The sequence below is a fragment of the Salvelinus namaycush genome, chromosome 13 (genome assembly GCF_016432855.1).
Source record: "Salvelinus namaycush isolate Seneca chromosome 13, SaNama_1.0, whole genome shotgun sequence".
NCBI lineage: Eukaryota > Metazoa > Chordata > Actinopteri > Salmoniformes > Salmonidae > Salvelinus > Salvelinus namaycush.
Window position 1 is genome coordinate 44,367,160 of NC_052319.1, and position 19,423 is coordinate 44,386,582.

Genomic DNA, 19,423 nt, shown 5'->3' on the forward strand with positions numbered 1-19,423 from the left:
AGTGGCGGATTTAGGTATAGGCGACATGGGCGGCGCCGGGTGCCCGCACCAAAAAAAAATCGGGGGGGCGGGGGTAGGTTGACCTCAGGTCTCTCCACTGGAAGCCCGAGGTAGGGGAGGGGGGCGGGGGTAGGTTGACCTCAGGTCTCTCCACTGGAAGCCCGAGGTAGGGGTGGGGGGCGGGGGTAGGTTGACCTCAGGTCTCTCCACTGGAAGCCCGAGGTAGGGGGAGGGGGGCGGGGGTAGGTTGACCTCAGGTCTCTCCACTGGAAGCCCGAGGTAGGGGGAGGGGGGCGGGGGTAGGTTGACCTCAGGTCTCTCCACTGGAAGCCCGAGGTAGGGGAGGGGGGCGGGGGTAGGTTGACCTCAGGTCTCTCCACTGGAAGCCCGAGGTAGGGGGAACGGGGGAATCTATCAAATAGCACGCCTCTAACTTTGTAAAGTACTACTGCAAAAAATCGTTAAGAATAATATATAACCAGTCTGCACACCACCAAGGTGAATTGGTTTAGTCTTGACTCCTGGTTGACAGTGTTGGGGGATGGGCAATGTAGTCTTGACTCTTGGTTGACAGTGTTGGGGGATGGGTAATGTAGTCTTGACTCTTGGTTGACAGTGTTGGGGGATGGGTAATGTAGTCTTGACTCTTGGTTGACAGTGTTGGGGGATGGGTCATGTAGTCTTGACTCTTGGTTGACGGTGTTGGGGGATGGGTAATGTAGTCTTGACTCTTGGTTGACAGTGTTGGGGGATGGGTAATGTAGTCTTGACTCTTGGTTGACAGTGTTGGGGGATGGGTAATGTAGTCTTGACTCTTGGTTGACAGTGTTGGGGGATGGGTAATGTAGTCTTGACTCCTGGTTGACAGTGTTGGGGGATGGGTAATGTAGTCTTGACTCCTGGTTGACAGTGTTGGGGGGGTGGGTAATGTAGTCTTGACTCTTGGTTGACAGTGTTGGGGGATGGGTAATGTAGTCTTGACTCTTGGTTGACAGTGTTGGGGGATGGGTAATGTAGTCTTGACTCTTGGTTGACAGTGTTGGGGGATGGGTAATGTAGTCTTGACTCTTGGTTGACAGTGTTGGGGGATGGGTAATGTAGTCTTGACTCCTGGTTGACAGTGTTGGGGGATGGGTAATGTAGTCTTGACTCTTGGTTGACAGTGTTGGGGGATGGGTAATGTAGTCTTGACTCCTGGTTGACAGTGTTGGGGGATGGGTAATGTAGTCTTGACTCCTGGTCGACAGTGTTGGGGGTTGGTTTATGTAGTCTTGACTCCTGGTTGACAGTGTTGGGGGATGGGTAATGTAGTCTTGACTCCTGGTTGACAGTGTTGGGGGATGGGTAATGTAGTCTTGACTCCTGGTTGACACTGTTGGGGGATGGGTAATGTAGTCTTGACTCCTGGTTGACAGTAGTGGGGGATGGGTAATGTAGTCTTGACTCTTGGTTGACAGTAGTGGGGGATGGGTAATGTAGTCTTGACTCCTGGTTGACGGTGTTGGGGGATGGGTAATGTAGTCTTGACTCCTGGTTGACAGTGTTGGGGGATGGGTAATGTAGTCTTGACTCCTGGTTGACGGTGTTGGGGGATGGGTAATGTAGTCTTGACTCTTGGTTGACGGTGTTGGGGGATGGGTAATGTAGTCTTGACTCCTGGTTGACAGTGTTGGGGGATGGGTAATGTAGTCTTGACTCCTGGTCGACAGTGTTGGGGGATGGGTAATGTAGTCTTGACTCTTGGTTGACAGTGTTGGGGGTTGGGTAATGTAGTCTTGACTCTTGGTTGAAAGTGTTGGGGGATGGGTAATGTAGTCTTGACTCCTGGTTGACGGTGTTGGGGGATGGGTAATGTAGTCTTGACTCCTGGTTGACAGTGTTGGGGGTTGGGTAATGTAGTCTTCACTCTTGGTTGACAGTGTTGGGGGATGGGTAATGTAGTCTTGACTCTTGGTTGACAGTGTTGGGGGTTGGGTAATGTAGTCTTGACTCTTGGTTGACAGTGTTTGGGGATGGGTAATGTAGTCTTGACTCTTGGTTGACAGTGTTGGGGGATGGGTAATGTAGTCTTGACTCCTGGTTGACAGTGTTGGGGGATGGGTAATGTAGTCTTGACTCTTGGTTGACGGTGTTGGGGGATGGGTTATGTAGTCTTGACTCTTGGTTGACAGTGTTGGGGGATGGGTAATGTAGTCTTGACTCCTGGTTGATGGTGTTGGGGGATGGGTAATGTAGTCTTGACTCCTGGTTGACAGTGTTGGGGGATGGGTAATGTAGTCTTGACTCCTGGTTGACAGTGTTGGGGGTTGGGTAATGTAGTCTTGGTTGACAGTGTTGGGGGATGGGTAATGTAGTCTTGACTCTTGGTTGACGGTGTTGGGGGTTGGGTAATGTAGTCTTGACTCCTGGTTGACAGTGTTGGGGGTTGGGTAATGTAGTCTTGGTTGACAGTGTTGGGGGTTGGGTAATGTAGTCTTGACTCCTGGTTGACAGTGTTGGGGGTTGGGTAATGTAGTCTTGACTCCTGGTTGACAGTGTTGGGGGATGGGTAATGTAGTCTTGACTCCTGGTTGACAGTGTTGGGGGATGGGTAATGTAGTCTTGACTCCTGGTTGACAGTGTTGGGGGTTGGGTAATGTAGTCTTGACTCCTGGTTGACAGTGTTGGGGGTTGGGTAATGTAGTCTTGGTTGACAGTGTTGGGGGTTGGGTAATGTAGTCTTGGTTGACAGTGTTGGGGGATGGGTAATGTAGTCTTGACTCTTGGTTGACAGTGTTGGGGGATGGGTAATGTAGTCCTGGTTGACAGTGTTGGGGGATGGGTAATGTAGTCTTGACTCCTGGTTGACAGTGTTGGGGGATGGGTAATGTAGTCTTGACTCCTGGTTGACAGTGTTGGGGGTTGGGTAATGTAGTCTTGACTCCTGGTTGACAGTGTTGGGGGTTGGGTAATGTAGTCTTGGTTGACAGTGTTGGGGGATGGGTAATGTAGTCTTGACTCTTGGTTGACGGTGTTGGGGGATGGGTAATGTAGTCTTGACTCCTGGTTGACGGTGTTGGGGGATGGGTAATGTAGTCTTGGTTGACAGTGTTGGGGGATGGATAATGTAGTCTTGGTTGACAGTGTTGGGGGATGGGTAATGTAGTCTTGGTTGACAGTGTTGGGGGATGGATAATGTAGTCTTGGTTGACGGTGTTGGGGGATGGGTAATGTAGTGATGCTCTAGTGCCACATCAACATAAATGTGTTTCTATTTGTCTTTGTTACTTCAAGTTGATATTTAGGAGTCTTATTTTTGTATATGTATTTATATTTATTTAGTTTTAAAAGTTATGAATATTTATTTGTGTTGTTCCAAATGTGTGAATAAAAATTACATTTAGTACAGAATGGTGACAAGATACAGTATCTCAAGGACAATATGGCTTGTGTAGTAACACATGGTGTAAGTGCTGTTGGTCCTGTTGGTCCTATTGGTCCTGTTAGATTTGTTGGTCCTGTTAGACCTGTTAGACCTGTTGGTCCTGAGCGATCCGTGTTTTTTGAGGTCAATTCTGTTTCGGTTAGATTATTAAAAGATAATCACGGTTTTCAATTTTAGATTTTTATTATTTGGGTTGAATGCTGTAACACAGAATAAGTCCCATGATGGCAGTGACATCCCATTCATGCTTATCACTTATTAAACATACTTGATTTACTTTACTTTAATAACATATTTGAGTTGTGTATATTACATTTATTTTATTTTGATGACTTTATTATTTGACTATTTTAGTAGTTCTTCAAAGTAAATAAGGCAGACTTTTATTTCTGCTGAATACCAAACTATCAATCATTTAGATCACATATTTTCAGATAGTGATACCTTGGGAAGCAACAGCTGCTCTCTATATCACCTCAGAATCACGATCACACATTTCTTTCTGTCTCTTCTGTAGCAGGAGTAAAAGAAACACAGACAGGATAAGTAGATACGCAATGGATTGTGGTCATTGTAGTTCATTATCACATTGTATGTGCTAAACTATGTAGAGTATTGGCCTGTTGGAAACTACAACTCCCAAAAATACAAATCACACAGTTCAGACAGTTCAACTGTGCAATATGCAAATTGAGCTCACAGGGGAAAAAAACAAATACATGGAATTCAAGTAATTGAGCCGTTGTCGGCCAATTAGCTGTTTAAAGTCGATGTCCGCGCCAATCTAATTAGCATAATAAAAACATCCTGAGCGTTTGAGCTAGAGATATACGTTTTTCTGCATTCGATGCGTCACAATCCACTGCATCCCCGATGGGGCACTTCTGCATCTGCAGTGACAGGTAAAACAGCTTGAGTGGTGTTTTGTCAAACCTGGAGACAGGGGCGCGCAACTTACACTGGGGACGGGGGGTGGGTCATGTCCCCACCACATTCTGAAATTGCATTTTTGTCCCCTCCCCCCAGTTTTATCACCCCACAAACCCCCACCCCACCAACCCATCAACCCCCACCAACCCACACCTCACCAACCCCCACCAACCCACACCTCACCAACCCCCACCGCACCAACCCCCACCAAGCAACACCCCACCAACCACCACCTCACCAACCCCCACTGCACCAACCACCACCAACCCACACTAAGCACCACCCCACCAACCACCACCGCACCAACCCCCACCAACCACCACCAAGCACCACAGCAACAAAACCCACCAAGCACCACCCCACCAACCCCCTACCTGTTGATGACTGGTAGACATGCACTTAAGAGGGGAGGATGAGGAGGGTAGGAGGAGGGTTTAGGTCAAGGGGAAGGAGACAAGCACACACCTTCCGTGATGGAGGGAACAGGCAAAGAGATCTCCATGCAAGCGGCGGACTGGGCCTTGCGGAAGGGTGGTCGGCCGGGCCCTCTCCGGGTGAGCCGCGGGCCCTCAGGAGCCCCTGGAATGCGAGACTTCCCCACGGAGCATGGCTGCGAGGTGGGGCTAGTGCAATGTCCATTGACATGATCTGCAACAAAGACAAAGTATTAGCCATCAACTTCAAGAAAACAAAACGGAGAGATGAGAAAAGTCTACGATAAGGACAGGATGAGAGAAAGAGTTGGTGAATTAGAGTTAAGTTAGTGATTCATAGTTAAAGAGAGAGTTAGTGAATTATAGTTAACCCCCTAGAGTTGATGTCCTGCGAAAATGAAATCAGCATTAAAAATAATCCCCATCAAAATCCAACACTTTAAGCTAGAGATATCTGTTTGTTCTGTATGGGCAGCGTCTCAATTAAACTGATGTCACCCTTTCGTATTTGAGGTGAAAGTTGGCATAGCTAGAGCGATGTTTGTCAGACCATGAGACATCCCGAAAAATCGGGCTTCTCACGAAAACGTCTCTGTAGTGTCCGAATGGTTTGGCCCACAAACTACTAGAACCCCTCTGTGGAAAGGCGAGTCTCTCATGAACTTGAACATGTCAGATGTTCAGTACAAAGTTCCTTTTGATATTTTATGAGACTATCTGTTTGTCCAGATAGAATGTGTTTCTATTGGCTAATAGCAGTATGGCCAAATTCAATGTTTCATCAAATATTTTTTATATATACTGTATATATGTATTTATTATACCTTAAGGGTTCATAAAACTCTAAATCCAATAGCTAAATGATCCTTGATATTACTTTTTGTTGTTGTTGTAACTTTTATCCCCCTTTTTTCGTGATTTGATAGTTACAGTCTTGTCTCATCGCTGCAACTCCCCTACGGACTCTGGAGAGGCAAAGGTCCAGAGCCATGCGTCCTCTGAAACACGACTCTGCCAAGTTGCACTGCTTTTTGACACACTGCTCAATTAAACCCGGGTAGCCAGCCTCACAAGGAGTCGCTAGAGCGCGATGGGATAAGGAAATCCCGGCCGGCTAAACGTTCTCCTAACCCGGGAAGACGCTGGGACAATTGTGCGCCGCCTCATGCGTCTCGCAGTCACGGCCGAAACCGGGTCTGTAGTGACGCCTGAAGCACTGTGAAGCAAGTGCCTTAGACCGCTGCACCACTCAGAAACCCCTTGATATGACCATCTTAAAACAATTCCATAAGTTAGCTAAGTAGAACCCCCCCCCTCCGGCTTAGACTCAAGAGGGAGAGAGAACGTTGGATACAGAAATAGTCTACATAGAAGGAGAAGATTTAATTCATCTGTGCCAAAAAAAAAAAAAAAAATATCAAAAGGAATATTGATGAAAATAACTAGCTAAGATAAACAAGTGATGTTAGAGAACATTCAGTAAGATCCGGCATTGAACAGGATAAGAGTCTTTCATCCTCTCCATCTTTGTCCTTTGATGTGGCATTGAGAGGGTTTCACACCATCTGAACCAAACTTTATCTTACTTTTGAGAAGAACAGTTGGGTTATCAATGACCAGCAAGGTGTTCAGCAGACCAGCATCAGGAGTGGTGCAGAACTTCAAATATTAAAGAAATCATAGACCTTCGGGTGGATTCCAAAGTGAATCAATATTCTACTACAGTTGGTTGATACTGAAGAGGAATAATGTGGAGAGGAATACTGTGGAGGGGAATACATGAATACTGTGGAGAGGAATACTGTGGAGAAGAATACTGTGGAAAGGAATACTGTGGAAATAATTCTGTGGAGAAAAATACATGAATACTGTGGAGAGGAATACATGAATACTGTGGAGAGGAATACATGAATACTGTGGAGAGGAATACATGAATACTGTGGAGAGGAATACTGTGGAGAGGAATACATGAATACTGTGGAGAGGAATACTGTGGAGAGTAATACATGCATACTGTGGAGAGGAATACATGAATACTGTGGAGAGGAATACATTAATACTGTGGAGAGGAATACATGAATACTTTGGAGTGGAAATCAGAGGGAAAGGCAAATACCTAGTCAGTGGTACAACTGAATGCCTTCAAATGAAATGTGTCTTCCGCATTTAACCCTTCTGAATCAGAGAGGTGTAGGGGGCCGCCTTAATCGACATCCACGGCGCCCGGGGAACAGTGGGTTAACTGCCTTGCTCAGGGGTAGATCAACAGATTTCTACCTTGTCAGCTCAGGGATTCGATCCAGCAACCTTTCAGTTACTGGCCCAACGCTCTAACCACTAGGCTACCGACCTTGGAGAGGAATTCTGTGGAAAGGAGTACTGTGGAGAGGAGTTCTGTGGAGATGAATACTGTGGGGAGGAATACTGTGGAGAGGAATACTGTGGAGAGGAATACTGTGGAGAGGAATACTGTGGAGAGGAATACTGTGGACTGGAATACTGTGGAGAGGAATACTGTGGAGAGTAATACTGTGGAGAGGAATACTGTGGAGAGTAATACTGTGGAGAGTAATACTGTGGAGAGGAATACTGTGGAGAGGAATACTGTGGAGAGGAATACTGTGGACTGGAATACTGTGGAGAGTAATACTGTGGAGAGTAATACTGTGGAGAGGAATACTGTGGAGAGGAATACTGTGGAGAGGAATACTGTGGACTGGAATACTGTGGAGAGTAATACTGTGGAGAGGAATACTGTGGAGAGGAATATTGTGGACTGGAATTCTTTGGAGAGGAATTATGTGGAGCGGACGTCTGTGTTACAGCAGAGCGCTCTGCCACGTTCATGTGTTGACAGTCAAGTAAACAAACTTTGGCTGCATATTGACTGACAGCTCCCATTGAAGCACTGTTACACCTCAGATCGGCAGTCATGTTGTGCCTACAGGGCGGCCTGTAGGGAGGAATCCTGGTTGAGAACTGTTTCATAATGTGAGTTGGCACAGTGTTAAACTACAACCCCCTTGTTAAGCATCAATGGGCCTATCTGTTTGACTTCCTAAGTGAGGATGAAAGACTCTGTGGTGCCACCCAGTCCACGTGCACCTGCAGCCCAGTTTCACAGCAGGCTGTACCAGGGCAATACAGGGCTTGGAAACTGGGGATAACTGTAGTGTATAAGAGCCAATGAATGTGCCACATAACTACGCCACCGTGTGTCTGGCTAGCAGTTATCATCATGGTTGGAGCTGCAAATCACTGGTTTGACCTGGCACAGTCTAAAGGAAACGGATCCACATTGGGAAAAATGGCACTGTACCCCCACACTCATACGCACTGGTCAGATAACTATCTACAATCAACTAGAACAAACTACAGTACACACATTACCATAATAATATACTAAAAAAGGCTGTGATCACAGTTGATAAAGATATTTTTCCACTGCATTCATGTAAAATTGAATTTTCACTGATTGGAAGACTTTTTTTTTTTAAATACAATTTTTTATTAGCTATCAAGGTTGAGGACAAATACAAATATAAAAGAGGTAGGTTTACTATCATCTTATTCAATCTTAATAGGCACTTAATTAAACTCTGTCTCACTCCTCTATAAAGTCCAGAAAAAACCCTAAAGCCATTTCAAACCTGTTTTGTCTCCTCCATACTAGCCCTGACTTTGCTGATACAGTAGCTACATTATTTTATGAAGTAAAACATTTACTTACTATGACTGAGAAATGTGTTTGTCCCACCTAGTTATCTTAAGATGAATACACTAACTGTAAGTTCCCTCTAAATGTCTAACATGTCAAAGTCAGGCTGTCAACGTTCGCTAGAAGGCCTGGAGGCATAAGAAGCAGAAATAAACGGGGAACTCACCACGAGCAACACAAACGCAATCAAACAGATTGGAAAGAAACCAGATAGGTCAACATTTTGCAGTAGATACAGAACTGCAAAATCACATGTTGAGAGAAATGGTAATTATTTTTTCCTCAGTTGATTCAAAGGACATACTATGAGGACACTGGTTTAGGATTGTTGGATAATGATACTGCTGGGTGTTGTAAGAATGGCAACATCAGGAAACACCTCATTGTTCTCAAACCAATCTCGGTAAAGCAATGTTTCATGGCAGAATGTGTTTTGGGGCAAGCTAGCAGATATGGGAAAGTGCAGTTATTTCATTGGGAAAAGGGGGATACCTAGTCAGTTGTACAACTGAATGAAAAGGGGGTACCTAGTCAGTTGTACAACTGAATGCATTTAACTGAAATGTGTCTTCCACATTTAACCCAACCCCTCTGAATCAGAGAGGTGCGGGGGGGCTGCCATAATCGACATCTACGTCTTCGGCACCCAGGGAACTAATTGCTTTGCTCAGGTGCAGAATTACATATTTTTACCTTGTCAGCTCGGGCATTCAAACCAGCAACTTTTCGGTTACTGGCCCAACGCTCTAACCACTAGGCTACCAACCGCCTCCATGTGGCATCAGGTGTGTTGGGGCAAGCTAGCAGATCAGATGTTTCATGGCACCATGTGTTTTGGGTCAAGCTAGCAGATCAGTTGTTTCATGGGACCGGGTGTTTTGGGTCAAGCTAGCAGATCAGTTGTTTCATGGCACCAGGTGTTTTGGGTCAAGCTAGCAGATCAGTTGTTTCATGGCACCATGTGGTTTGGTTCAAGCTAGCAGATCAGTTGTTTCATGGCACCATGTGGTTTGGGTCAAGCTAGCAGATCAGTTGTTTCATGGCACCATGTGGTTTGGGTCAAGCTAGCAGATCAGTTGTTTCATGGCACCAGGTGTTTTGGGTCAAGCTAGCAGATCAGTTGTTTCATGGCACCATGTGGTTTGGGTCAAGCTAGCAGATCAGTTGTTTCATGGCACCATGTGGTTTGGGTCAAGCTAGCAGATCAGTTGTTTCATGGCACCATGTGGTTTGGGTCAAGCTAGCAGATCAGTTGTTTCATGGCACCATGTGGTTTGGGTCAAGCTAGCAGATCAGTTGTTTCATGGCACCAGGTGTTTTGGGTCAAGCTAGCAGATCAGTTGTTTCATGGCACCATGTGGTTTGGGTCAAGCTAGCAGATCAGTTGTTTCATGGCACCATGTGGTTTGGGTCAAGCTAGCAGATCAGTTGTTTCATGGCACCATGTGGTTTGGGTCAAGCTAGCAGATCAGTTGTTTCATGGCACCATGTGGTTTGGGTCAAGCTAGCAGATCAGTTGTTTCATGGCACCAGGTGTTTTGGGTCAAGCTAGCAGATCAGTTGTTTCATGGCACCAGGTGTTTTGGGTCAAGCTAGCAGATCAGTTGTTTCATGGCACCATGTGGTTTGGGTCAAGCTAGCAGATCAGTTGTTTCATGGCACCATGTGGTTTGGGTCAAGCTAGCAGATCAGATGTTTCATGGCACCATGTATAAGTGGAATCCAGGACATTCGATCTTTGAAATGTAATACATGCCTATGGACCACAAAATAACACTGTTTTACAGATAATATATTAAAGTCTCAAATTGAATTCCATCATCTTTCATTGACTTGAAGTAGGGGCAAATTGGTACTGCTAAAGTAGAATACAAAGTGGTGTTGTTTATTGTAAATTGTCCTGTCGGGAAAACAGAAATCAAAATGGATTTTGATGTACATTAAATGTTCCCCTTGTGTGGTGCTTGTGAGGAAATTGCTGTGATATAGTGGCATAATTGAATTGCAAGATCAATAAAATGTATTTCAGGCTTACCGGTAAAGCCTATCAGATTAGTGTGGATATTCATTAAATTATTTGTGTGTGTGTGTGTGTTGGTTTAACTATCCGTGTGGGCACCAGAAGTCCTCACAATGATAGTAAAACAAGGAAAATTCAGACAAGTGGGGACAAAATCAGACAAGTGGGGATTTTGCCGGGTCCCCACAAGGAAAAATGCTATTTTAGGCTTGGGGGTTAGGTTTACAATTAGGGTTAGGGTTGGAATTAAGGTTAGGGTTAGAATTAAGGTTAGGGTTAGGGGTTACGGTTAGGAGTTAGAGTTAGGTATAGTTTTAGGGTTAGGGGTTTAGGCTTAGGGTTAAGTTTAGGGTTATGGTTAGGTTAAGCGTTAAGGTTAGGGTTAGATTAAGGGTTAGGGGTTAGGGAAAATAGGATCTTGGAAGTGAATGAATTCTTTGCTCCTCACAAGGATAGCAATACAAAACTGTGTGTGTGTGTGGTGTGTGTGTAAGCACTAACAGCGACCAGATGCTGCATCCATGATGCATAGCAGCATAATTGTGTAGCAACAGAGGAATACAATGATGGAATGACAGCTCTCTCTCCCATAGCATGGTGGAATTATCCACGCCATTTATCAGCTCAAACAGCGGAACTGTGCACTATGCTAACAATGACTTTTAACAAATGACAGTATTTACATATTTGGGGACATAATTATGTTAAACATTAACCTGTTGCCCAATGAAAGGTCAGTTCGTATTTCTCAGTGAAGGAAAAATAGAAAGGTACTGGATATCGTCTTAAATGCCCTGATTGCCTGTAACATCCATGTTATGGTGAATACAAACAGAGTAAAGCGAGAGATAGTGTTCTTCTCCCTAATATATTCCTACAGCAAGCTGAAGCCTTAGTTACTGCAACATCACGGAGTCCATGCAGTTAGAACATAACAACAAAAACAACAACAACAACATCAAAACAACAACAGTAATAACATAAAAACAATAACAACATAACAACAACATCAAAACAACAACAGCAACAACATAAAAACAATAACATAACAACAACAACATCAAAACAACAACAGCAACAACATAAAAACAATAACAACATAACAACAACAACAACAACAACATCAAAACAACAACAGCAATAACATAAAAACAATAACAACATAACAACAACAACAACATAACAACAACATAACATAAACATAATAACAACAACGTAACAACATCAACAACATAACAACAACATAACATCAACATAACATCAACATAACAACAACATCATAACAACAACAACATGACACCATCAGCATAACAACAACAACATAATAACAACAATGTAACAACAACAACATAACAACAACAGCATGCCACCATCAAGATAACATCAACATAACAACAACAACATAACAACAACATCATAACATCAACAACAACATGGATGGATGGATGGCAAAGGTGCTGAAGAGTTAGGGAGGAGCGTCCTCCCCTGCCTGCCTCAGAAGCACGGCTGATGACGGATGCAACACCATGAGACCAGACCCAGCACAAAACACACATTGACCCCTACAGCTGGGGCAGAGACAATGCAACAACACCATGAGACCAGACCCAGCACAAAACACACATTGACCCCTACGGCTGGGGCAGAGACAATGCAACAACACCATGAGACCAGACCCAGCACAAAACACACATTGACCCCTACGGCTGGGGCAGAGACAATGCAACAACACCATGAGACCAGACCCAGCACAAAACACACATTGACCCCTACGGCTGGGGCAGAGACAATGCAACAACACCATGAGACCAGACCCAGCACAAAACACACATTGACCCCTACGGCTGGGGCAGAGACAATGCAACAACACCATGAGACCAGACCCAGCACAAAACACACATTGACCCTATAGCTGGGGCAGAGACAATGCAACAACACCATGAGACCAGACCCAGCACAAAACACACATTGACCCCTACGGCTGGGGCAGAGACAATGCAACAACACCATGAGACCAGACCCAGCACAAAACACACATTGACCCCTACGGCTGGGGCAGAGACAATGCAACAACACCATGAGACCAGACCCAGCACAAAACACACATTGACCCCTACAGCTGGGGCAGAGACAATGCAACAACACCATGAGACCAGACCCAGCACAAAACACACATTGACCCTATAGCTGGGGCAGAGACAATGCAACAACGCCTATAAGTTACAGATGCATGGATCACAATGTTAAAGTCAGGACAGACAAGTCTAGGAACACACCTCATATGCTAGTATCCAAACACAACCAACCCTCCTCCCCAAACCATTCTTCCTACCCCCAACACCTCCCCTCGGCCCACCCACACTCCCCCAGCGGTGGGATATGAGACGGACAGGTTTCCCTGGTCCCTCCTGGTCCCTCCTCTTACCATTGTCCAGTAAGTAAAAGACTGGACTGCAGTGGTTGGCTCTCAGACTGGCCACGGGCTCAGGCATGGAACGAGGTACATAGTGAAGGGAGCTTGGGTAGGGACCTGGAAGAAATCCAACAGAACACATAAGGAGGGACAAAACAAAACAAAAATGGGAGCATTGAGACGAGCTGGTACATTGATGACAGTTGATTATGAAGATACCAATACAAACTTGTGTGATAAGGTAAGACTACAGTGCAACAAAAAAAACAGCCTCTGTAACAAAAAACTACTACTGCTACTATCATTACGTAGACAACTACTAACACCAGTCAACATCACAAACCCTCAAAACTAGACGAAATGGTGTAATTGATGATACAGGTACAGTAACACCTGTTGTTAGCATTTATACTAGGAATTTCTTCACAGCAGGTAGTCCAGTCCACACTCTGGTCAAAACCAACCAGCACCACCTTTAAACAGAGTGTTCTTCGAAAAGGTATCGATTCCAGACGTGGGTAACTAACTTTATGTACTTTCTTACTTTACTGTTGCTCTCTCACCTTTCCAAACTCAATCTCACATTCTCTCGACTCCTCGTGAAATAGTACGGCGACTAGATTCGTTTTCAAACTTGGTGTGTAAGTGTGGTGTAAATATTGATCCCAGCCGCTCTCTCATTATAGGAGATAACAGCAGACATATCCAGCCCAGGTAGGTGGCTTCTGCACAGGGAGCTCCGGGACGCCCCCAGCACATCTCCTCTCTTCTCTTGGAGTCTCGCCTCTAAATGTATCCTGCTTGCTCAGAGACACTCTCTGACATTTCAGCTTATTTGCCCAACCTCACGACTCGCCCCAGACTACATAACAGGGCAGGTACTACCATCAGCAGCAGCATCGACTGCAACGGCCAGGAGAGCAGAAACCCAGACAACACAAAAAAAACAATAAAAATGTAAACAAACAACAACGTAAGAAAAGGGAGGAAGGAACGGAGGAATATGAGCAGGCCCAATTACAGGGCTTAACGGAAAAAAAGTGGATGAGTCCCGGTGTGGAGCGGTGAGACGGCAGGAGGAGGGAGGAGACCTCTTTATTGACATGGCAGAGAGGGGAGAGAGTTGATGGTGGATGCTTAACAAGATCTGGGTTCCATCTCTTCTATCCTACCTCTGATATCCCCCATGTTCTACCTTTCACATTCCACCTCGTTTTCTCCCTACATACATGTGGCATTCTTCACACACTTCATCATTTATTTTCTCTGTCCCTTTGTAGTATCACAGTGGAGCTATATCATATTCTCTCCCTCTCTCTCCATCTCTCCATCTCTGCATTTAATAGAAGAGAGGGGACCAGATAATAGATAGGACAACCCTGACCTATTCCACATAACTACGCACATTACACACCACCAACACGGGCACTTTAGAGAGAATAACCTTGCTCCGATGTGCTTCATTTATTCTCAGGAGAATTGTAGATAAATGGCTGGGTCAGGCAGAGTGGGAGTCATGACAGGTACAGCAGGTCTAATATCCTATATACTGGGGAGATACAGGACAGGGACAGCAGGTTTAATACCCTATAGACTGGGGAGATACTGGACAAGGACAGCAGGGTTGATACCCTATAGACTGGGGAGATACTAGACAGGGACAGCAGGTTTAATATCATATAGACTGGGGAGATACTGGACAGGGACAGCAGGTTTAATACCCTATAGACTGTGGAGATACTGGACATTGACAGCAGGGTTAATACCCTATAGACTGGGGAGATACTGGACAGGGACAGCAGGTTTAATACCCTATAGACTGTGGAGATACTGGACATTGACAGCAGGGTTAATACCCTATAGACTGTGGAGATACTGGACAGGGACAGCAGGGTTGATACCCTATAGACTGGGGAGATACTGGACAGGGACAGCAGGGTTGATACCCTATAGACTGGGGAGATACTGGACAGGGACAGCAGGTTTAATACCCTTTAGACTGGGGAGATACTAGACAGGTACAGCAGGTCTAATATCCTATATACTGGGGAGATACAGGACAGGGACAGCAGGTTTAATACCCTATAGACTGGGGAGATACTGGACAGGGACAGCAGGTTTAATACCCTTTAGACTGGGGAGATACTAGACAGGTACAGCAGGTCTAATATCCTATATACTGGGGAGATACAGGACAGGGACAGCAGGGTTGATACCCTATAGACTGGGGAGATACTGGACAGGGACAGCAGGTTTAATACCCTTTAGACTGGGGAGATACTAGACAGGTACAGCAGGTCTAATATCCTATATACTGGGGAGATACAGGACAGGGACAGCAGGTTTAATACCCTATAGACTGGGGAGATACTGGACAAGGACAGCAGGGTTGATACCCTATAGACTGTGGAGATACTGGACAGGGACAGCAGGGTTGATACCCGATAGACTGTGGAGATACTGGACAGGGACAGCAGGGTTGATACCCTATAGACTGTGGAGATACTGGACAGGGACAGCAGGGTTGATACCCTATAGACTGTGGAGATACTAGACAGGGACAGCAGGGTTGAAACCCTATAGACTGGGGAGATACTGGACAGGGACAGCAGGGTTGATACCCTATAGACTGTGGAGATACTGGACAGGGACAGCAGGGTTGAAACCCTATAGACTGTGGAGATACTGGACAGGGACAGCAGGGTTGATACCCTATAGACTGTGGAGATACTGGACAGGGACAGCAGGGTTGATACCCTATAGACTGTGGAGATACTAGACAGGGACAGCAGGGTTGATACCCTATAGACTGGGGAGATACTGGACAGGGACAGCAGGGTTGATACCCTATAGACTGGGGATATACTAGACAGGGACAGCAGGGTTAATACCCTATAGACTGGGGAGATACTGGACAGGGACAGCAGGGTTGATACCCTATAGACTGGGGAGATACTGGACAGGGACAGCAGGGTTGATACCCTATAGACTGGGGAGATACTGGACAGGGACAGCAGGGTTGAAACCCTATAGACTAGGGAGATACTGGACAGGGACATTAGGGTTGATACCCTATAGACTGTGGCGATACTGGACAGGGACAGCAGGGTTGATACCCTATAGACTGGGGAGATACTGGACAGGGACAGCAGGGTTGATACCCTATAGACTGTGGAGATACTGGACATTGACAGCAGGGTTGATACCCTATAAACTGGGGAGATACTGGACAGGGACAGCAGGGTTGATACCCTATAGACTGGGGAGATACTGGACAGGGACAGCAGGGTTGATACCCTATAGACTGGGGAGATACTGGACAGGGACAGCAGGGTTGAAACCCTATAGACTAGGGAGATACTGGACAGGGACATTAGGGTTGATACCCTATAGACTGTGGAGATACTGGACAGGGACAGCAGGGTTGATACCCTATAGACTGGGGAGATACTGGACAGGGACAGCAGGTTTAATACCCTTTAGACTGGGGAGATACTAGACAGGTACAGCAGGTCTAATATCCTATAGACTGGGGAGATACTGGACAGGGACAGCAGGGTTAATACCCTATAGACTGGGGAGATACTGGACAGGGACAGCAGGGTTGATACCCTATAGACTGGGGAGATACTGGACAGGGACAGCAGGGTTAATACCCTATAGACTGGGGAGATACTGGACAGGGACAGCAGCGTTAATACCCTATAGACTGGGGAGATACTGGACAGGGACAGCAGGGTTGATACCCTATAGACTGTGGAGATACTGGACAGGGACAGCAGGGTTGATACCCTATAGACTGTGGAGATACTGGACAGGGACAGCAGGGTTGATACCCTATAGACTGGGGAGATACTGGACAGGGACAGCAGGGTTGATACCCTATAGACTGGGGAGATACTGGACAGGGACAGCAGGGTTGATACCCTATAGACTGGGGAGATACTGGACAGGGACAGCAGGGTTAATACCCTATAGACTGGGGAGATACTGGACAGGGACAGCAGGGTTGATACCCTATAGACTGGGGAGATACTGGACAGGGACAGCAGGGTTAATACCCTATAGACTGGGGAGATACTGGACAGGGACAGCAGGGTTAATACCCTATAGACTGGGGAGATACTGGACATTGACAGCAGGGTTGATACCCTATAAACTGGGGAGATACTGGACAGGGACAGCATGGTTGATACCCTATAGACTGGGGAGATACTGGACAGGGACAGCAGGGTTGATACCCTATAGACTGGGGAGATACTGGACAGGGACAGCAGGGTTGATACCCGATAGACTGTGGAGATACTGGACAGGGACAGCAGGGTTGATACCCTATAGACTGTGGAGATACTGGACAGGGACAGCAGGGTTGATACCCTATAGACTGTGGAGATACTGGACATTGACAGCAGGGTTGATACCCTATAGACTGGGGAGATACTGGACAGGGACAGCAGGGTTGATACCCTATAGACTGGGGAGATACTGGACAGGGACAGCAGGGTTGAAACCCTATAGACTAGGGAGATACTGGACAGGGACAGCAGGGTTGATACCCTATAGACTGGGGAGATACTGGACAGGGACAGCAGGTTTAATACCCTTTAGACTGGGGAGATACTAGACAGGTACAGCAGGTCTAATATCCTATATACTGGGGAGATACAGGACAGGGACAGCAGGTTTAATACCCTATAGACTGGGGAGATACTGGACAGGGACAGCAGGTTTAATACCCTTTAGACTGGGGAGATACTAGACAGGTACAGCAGGTCTAATATCCTATATACTGGGGAGATACAGGACAGGGACAGCAGGGTTGATACCCTATAGACTGGGGAGATACTGGACAGGGACAGCAGGTTTAATACCCTTTAGACTGGGGAGATACTAGACAGGTACAGCAGGTCTAATATCCTATATACTGGGGAGATACTGGACAGGGACAGCAGGGTTGATACCCTATAGACTGGGGAGATACTGGACAGGGACAGCAGGGTTAATACCCTATAGACTGGGGAGATACTGGACAGGGACAGCAGGGTTAATACCCTATAGACTGGGGAGATACTGGACATTGACAGCAGGGTTGATACCCTATAAACTGGGGAGATACTGGACAGGGACAGCATGGTTGATACCCTATAGACTGGGGAGATACTGGACAGGGACAGCAGGGTTGATACCCTATAGACTGGGGAGATACTGGACAGGGACAGCAGGGTTAATACCCTATAGACTGGGGAGATACTGGACATTGACAGCAGGGTTGATACCCTATAAACTGGGGAGATACTGGACAGGGACAGCATGGTTGATACCCTATAGACTGGGGAGATACTGGACAGGGACAGCAGGGTTGATACCCTATAGACTGGGGAGATACTGGACAGGGACAGCAGGGTTGATACCCGATAGACTGTGGAGATACTGGACAGGGACAGCAGGGTTGATACCCTATAGACTGTGGAGATACTGGACAGGGACAGCAGGGTTGATACCCTATAGACTGTGGAGATACTGGACATTGACAGCAGGGTTGATACCCTATAGACTGGGGAGATACTGGACAGGGACAGCAGGGTTGATACCCTATAGACTGGGGAGATACTGGACAGGGACAGCAGGGTTGAAACCCTATAGACTAGGGAGATACTGGACAGGGACATTAGGGTTGATACCCTATAGACTGTGGAGATACTGGACAGGGACAGCAGGGTTGATACCCTATAGACTGGGGAGATACTGGACAGGGACAGCAGGGTTGATACCCTATAGACTGGGGAGATACTGGACAGGGACAGCAGGTTTAATACCCTTTAGACTGGGGAGATACTAGACAGGTACAGCAGGTCTAATATCCTATATACTGGGGAGATACAGGACAGGGACAGCAGGTTTAATACCCTATAGACTGGGGAGATACTGGACAGGGACAGCAGGTTTAATACCCTTTAGACTGGGGATATACTAGACAGGTACAGCAGGTCTAATATCCTATATACTGGGGAGATACAGGACAGGGACAGCAGGGTTGATACCCTATAGACTGGGGAGATACTGGACAGGGACAGCAGGTTTAATACCCTTTAGACTGGGGAGATACTAGACAGGTACAGCAGGTCTAATATCCTATATACTGGGGAGATACTGGACAGGGACAGCAGGGTTGATACCCGATAGACTGTGGAGATACTGGACAGGGACAGCAGGGTTGATACCCTATAGACTGTGGAGATACTGGACAGGGACAGCAGGGTTGATACCCTATAGACTGTGGAGATACTAGACAGGGACAGCAGGGTTGAAACCCTATAGACTGTGGAGATACTGGACAGGGACAGCAGGGTTGAAACCCTATAGACTGTGGAGATACTGGACAGGGACAGCAGGGTTGAAACCCTATAGACTGGGGAGATACTGGACAGGGACAGCAGGGTTGATACCCGATAGACTGTGGAGATACTGGACAGGGACAGCAGGG

General features: G+C 46.4%; 1 protein-coding gene across 1 annotated transcript in view; it reads right to left on the minus strand.

Annotated features, from left to right (window-relative positions):
* Positions 1–19,423, minus strand: part of LOC120058147 (syntaxin-binding protein 5-like) — a 129,686-nt gene that overhangs the window by 43,184 nt on the left and 67,079 nt on the right. The window contains exon 45 of the mRNA XM_039006614.1: positions 4,820–5,002. Coding sequence (XP_038862542.1) covers positions 4,820–5,002 — 183 coding nt within the window. The remainder of the gene's footprint in view (positions 1–4,819; positions 5,003–19,423) is intronic.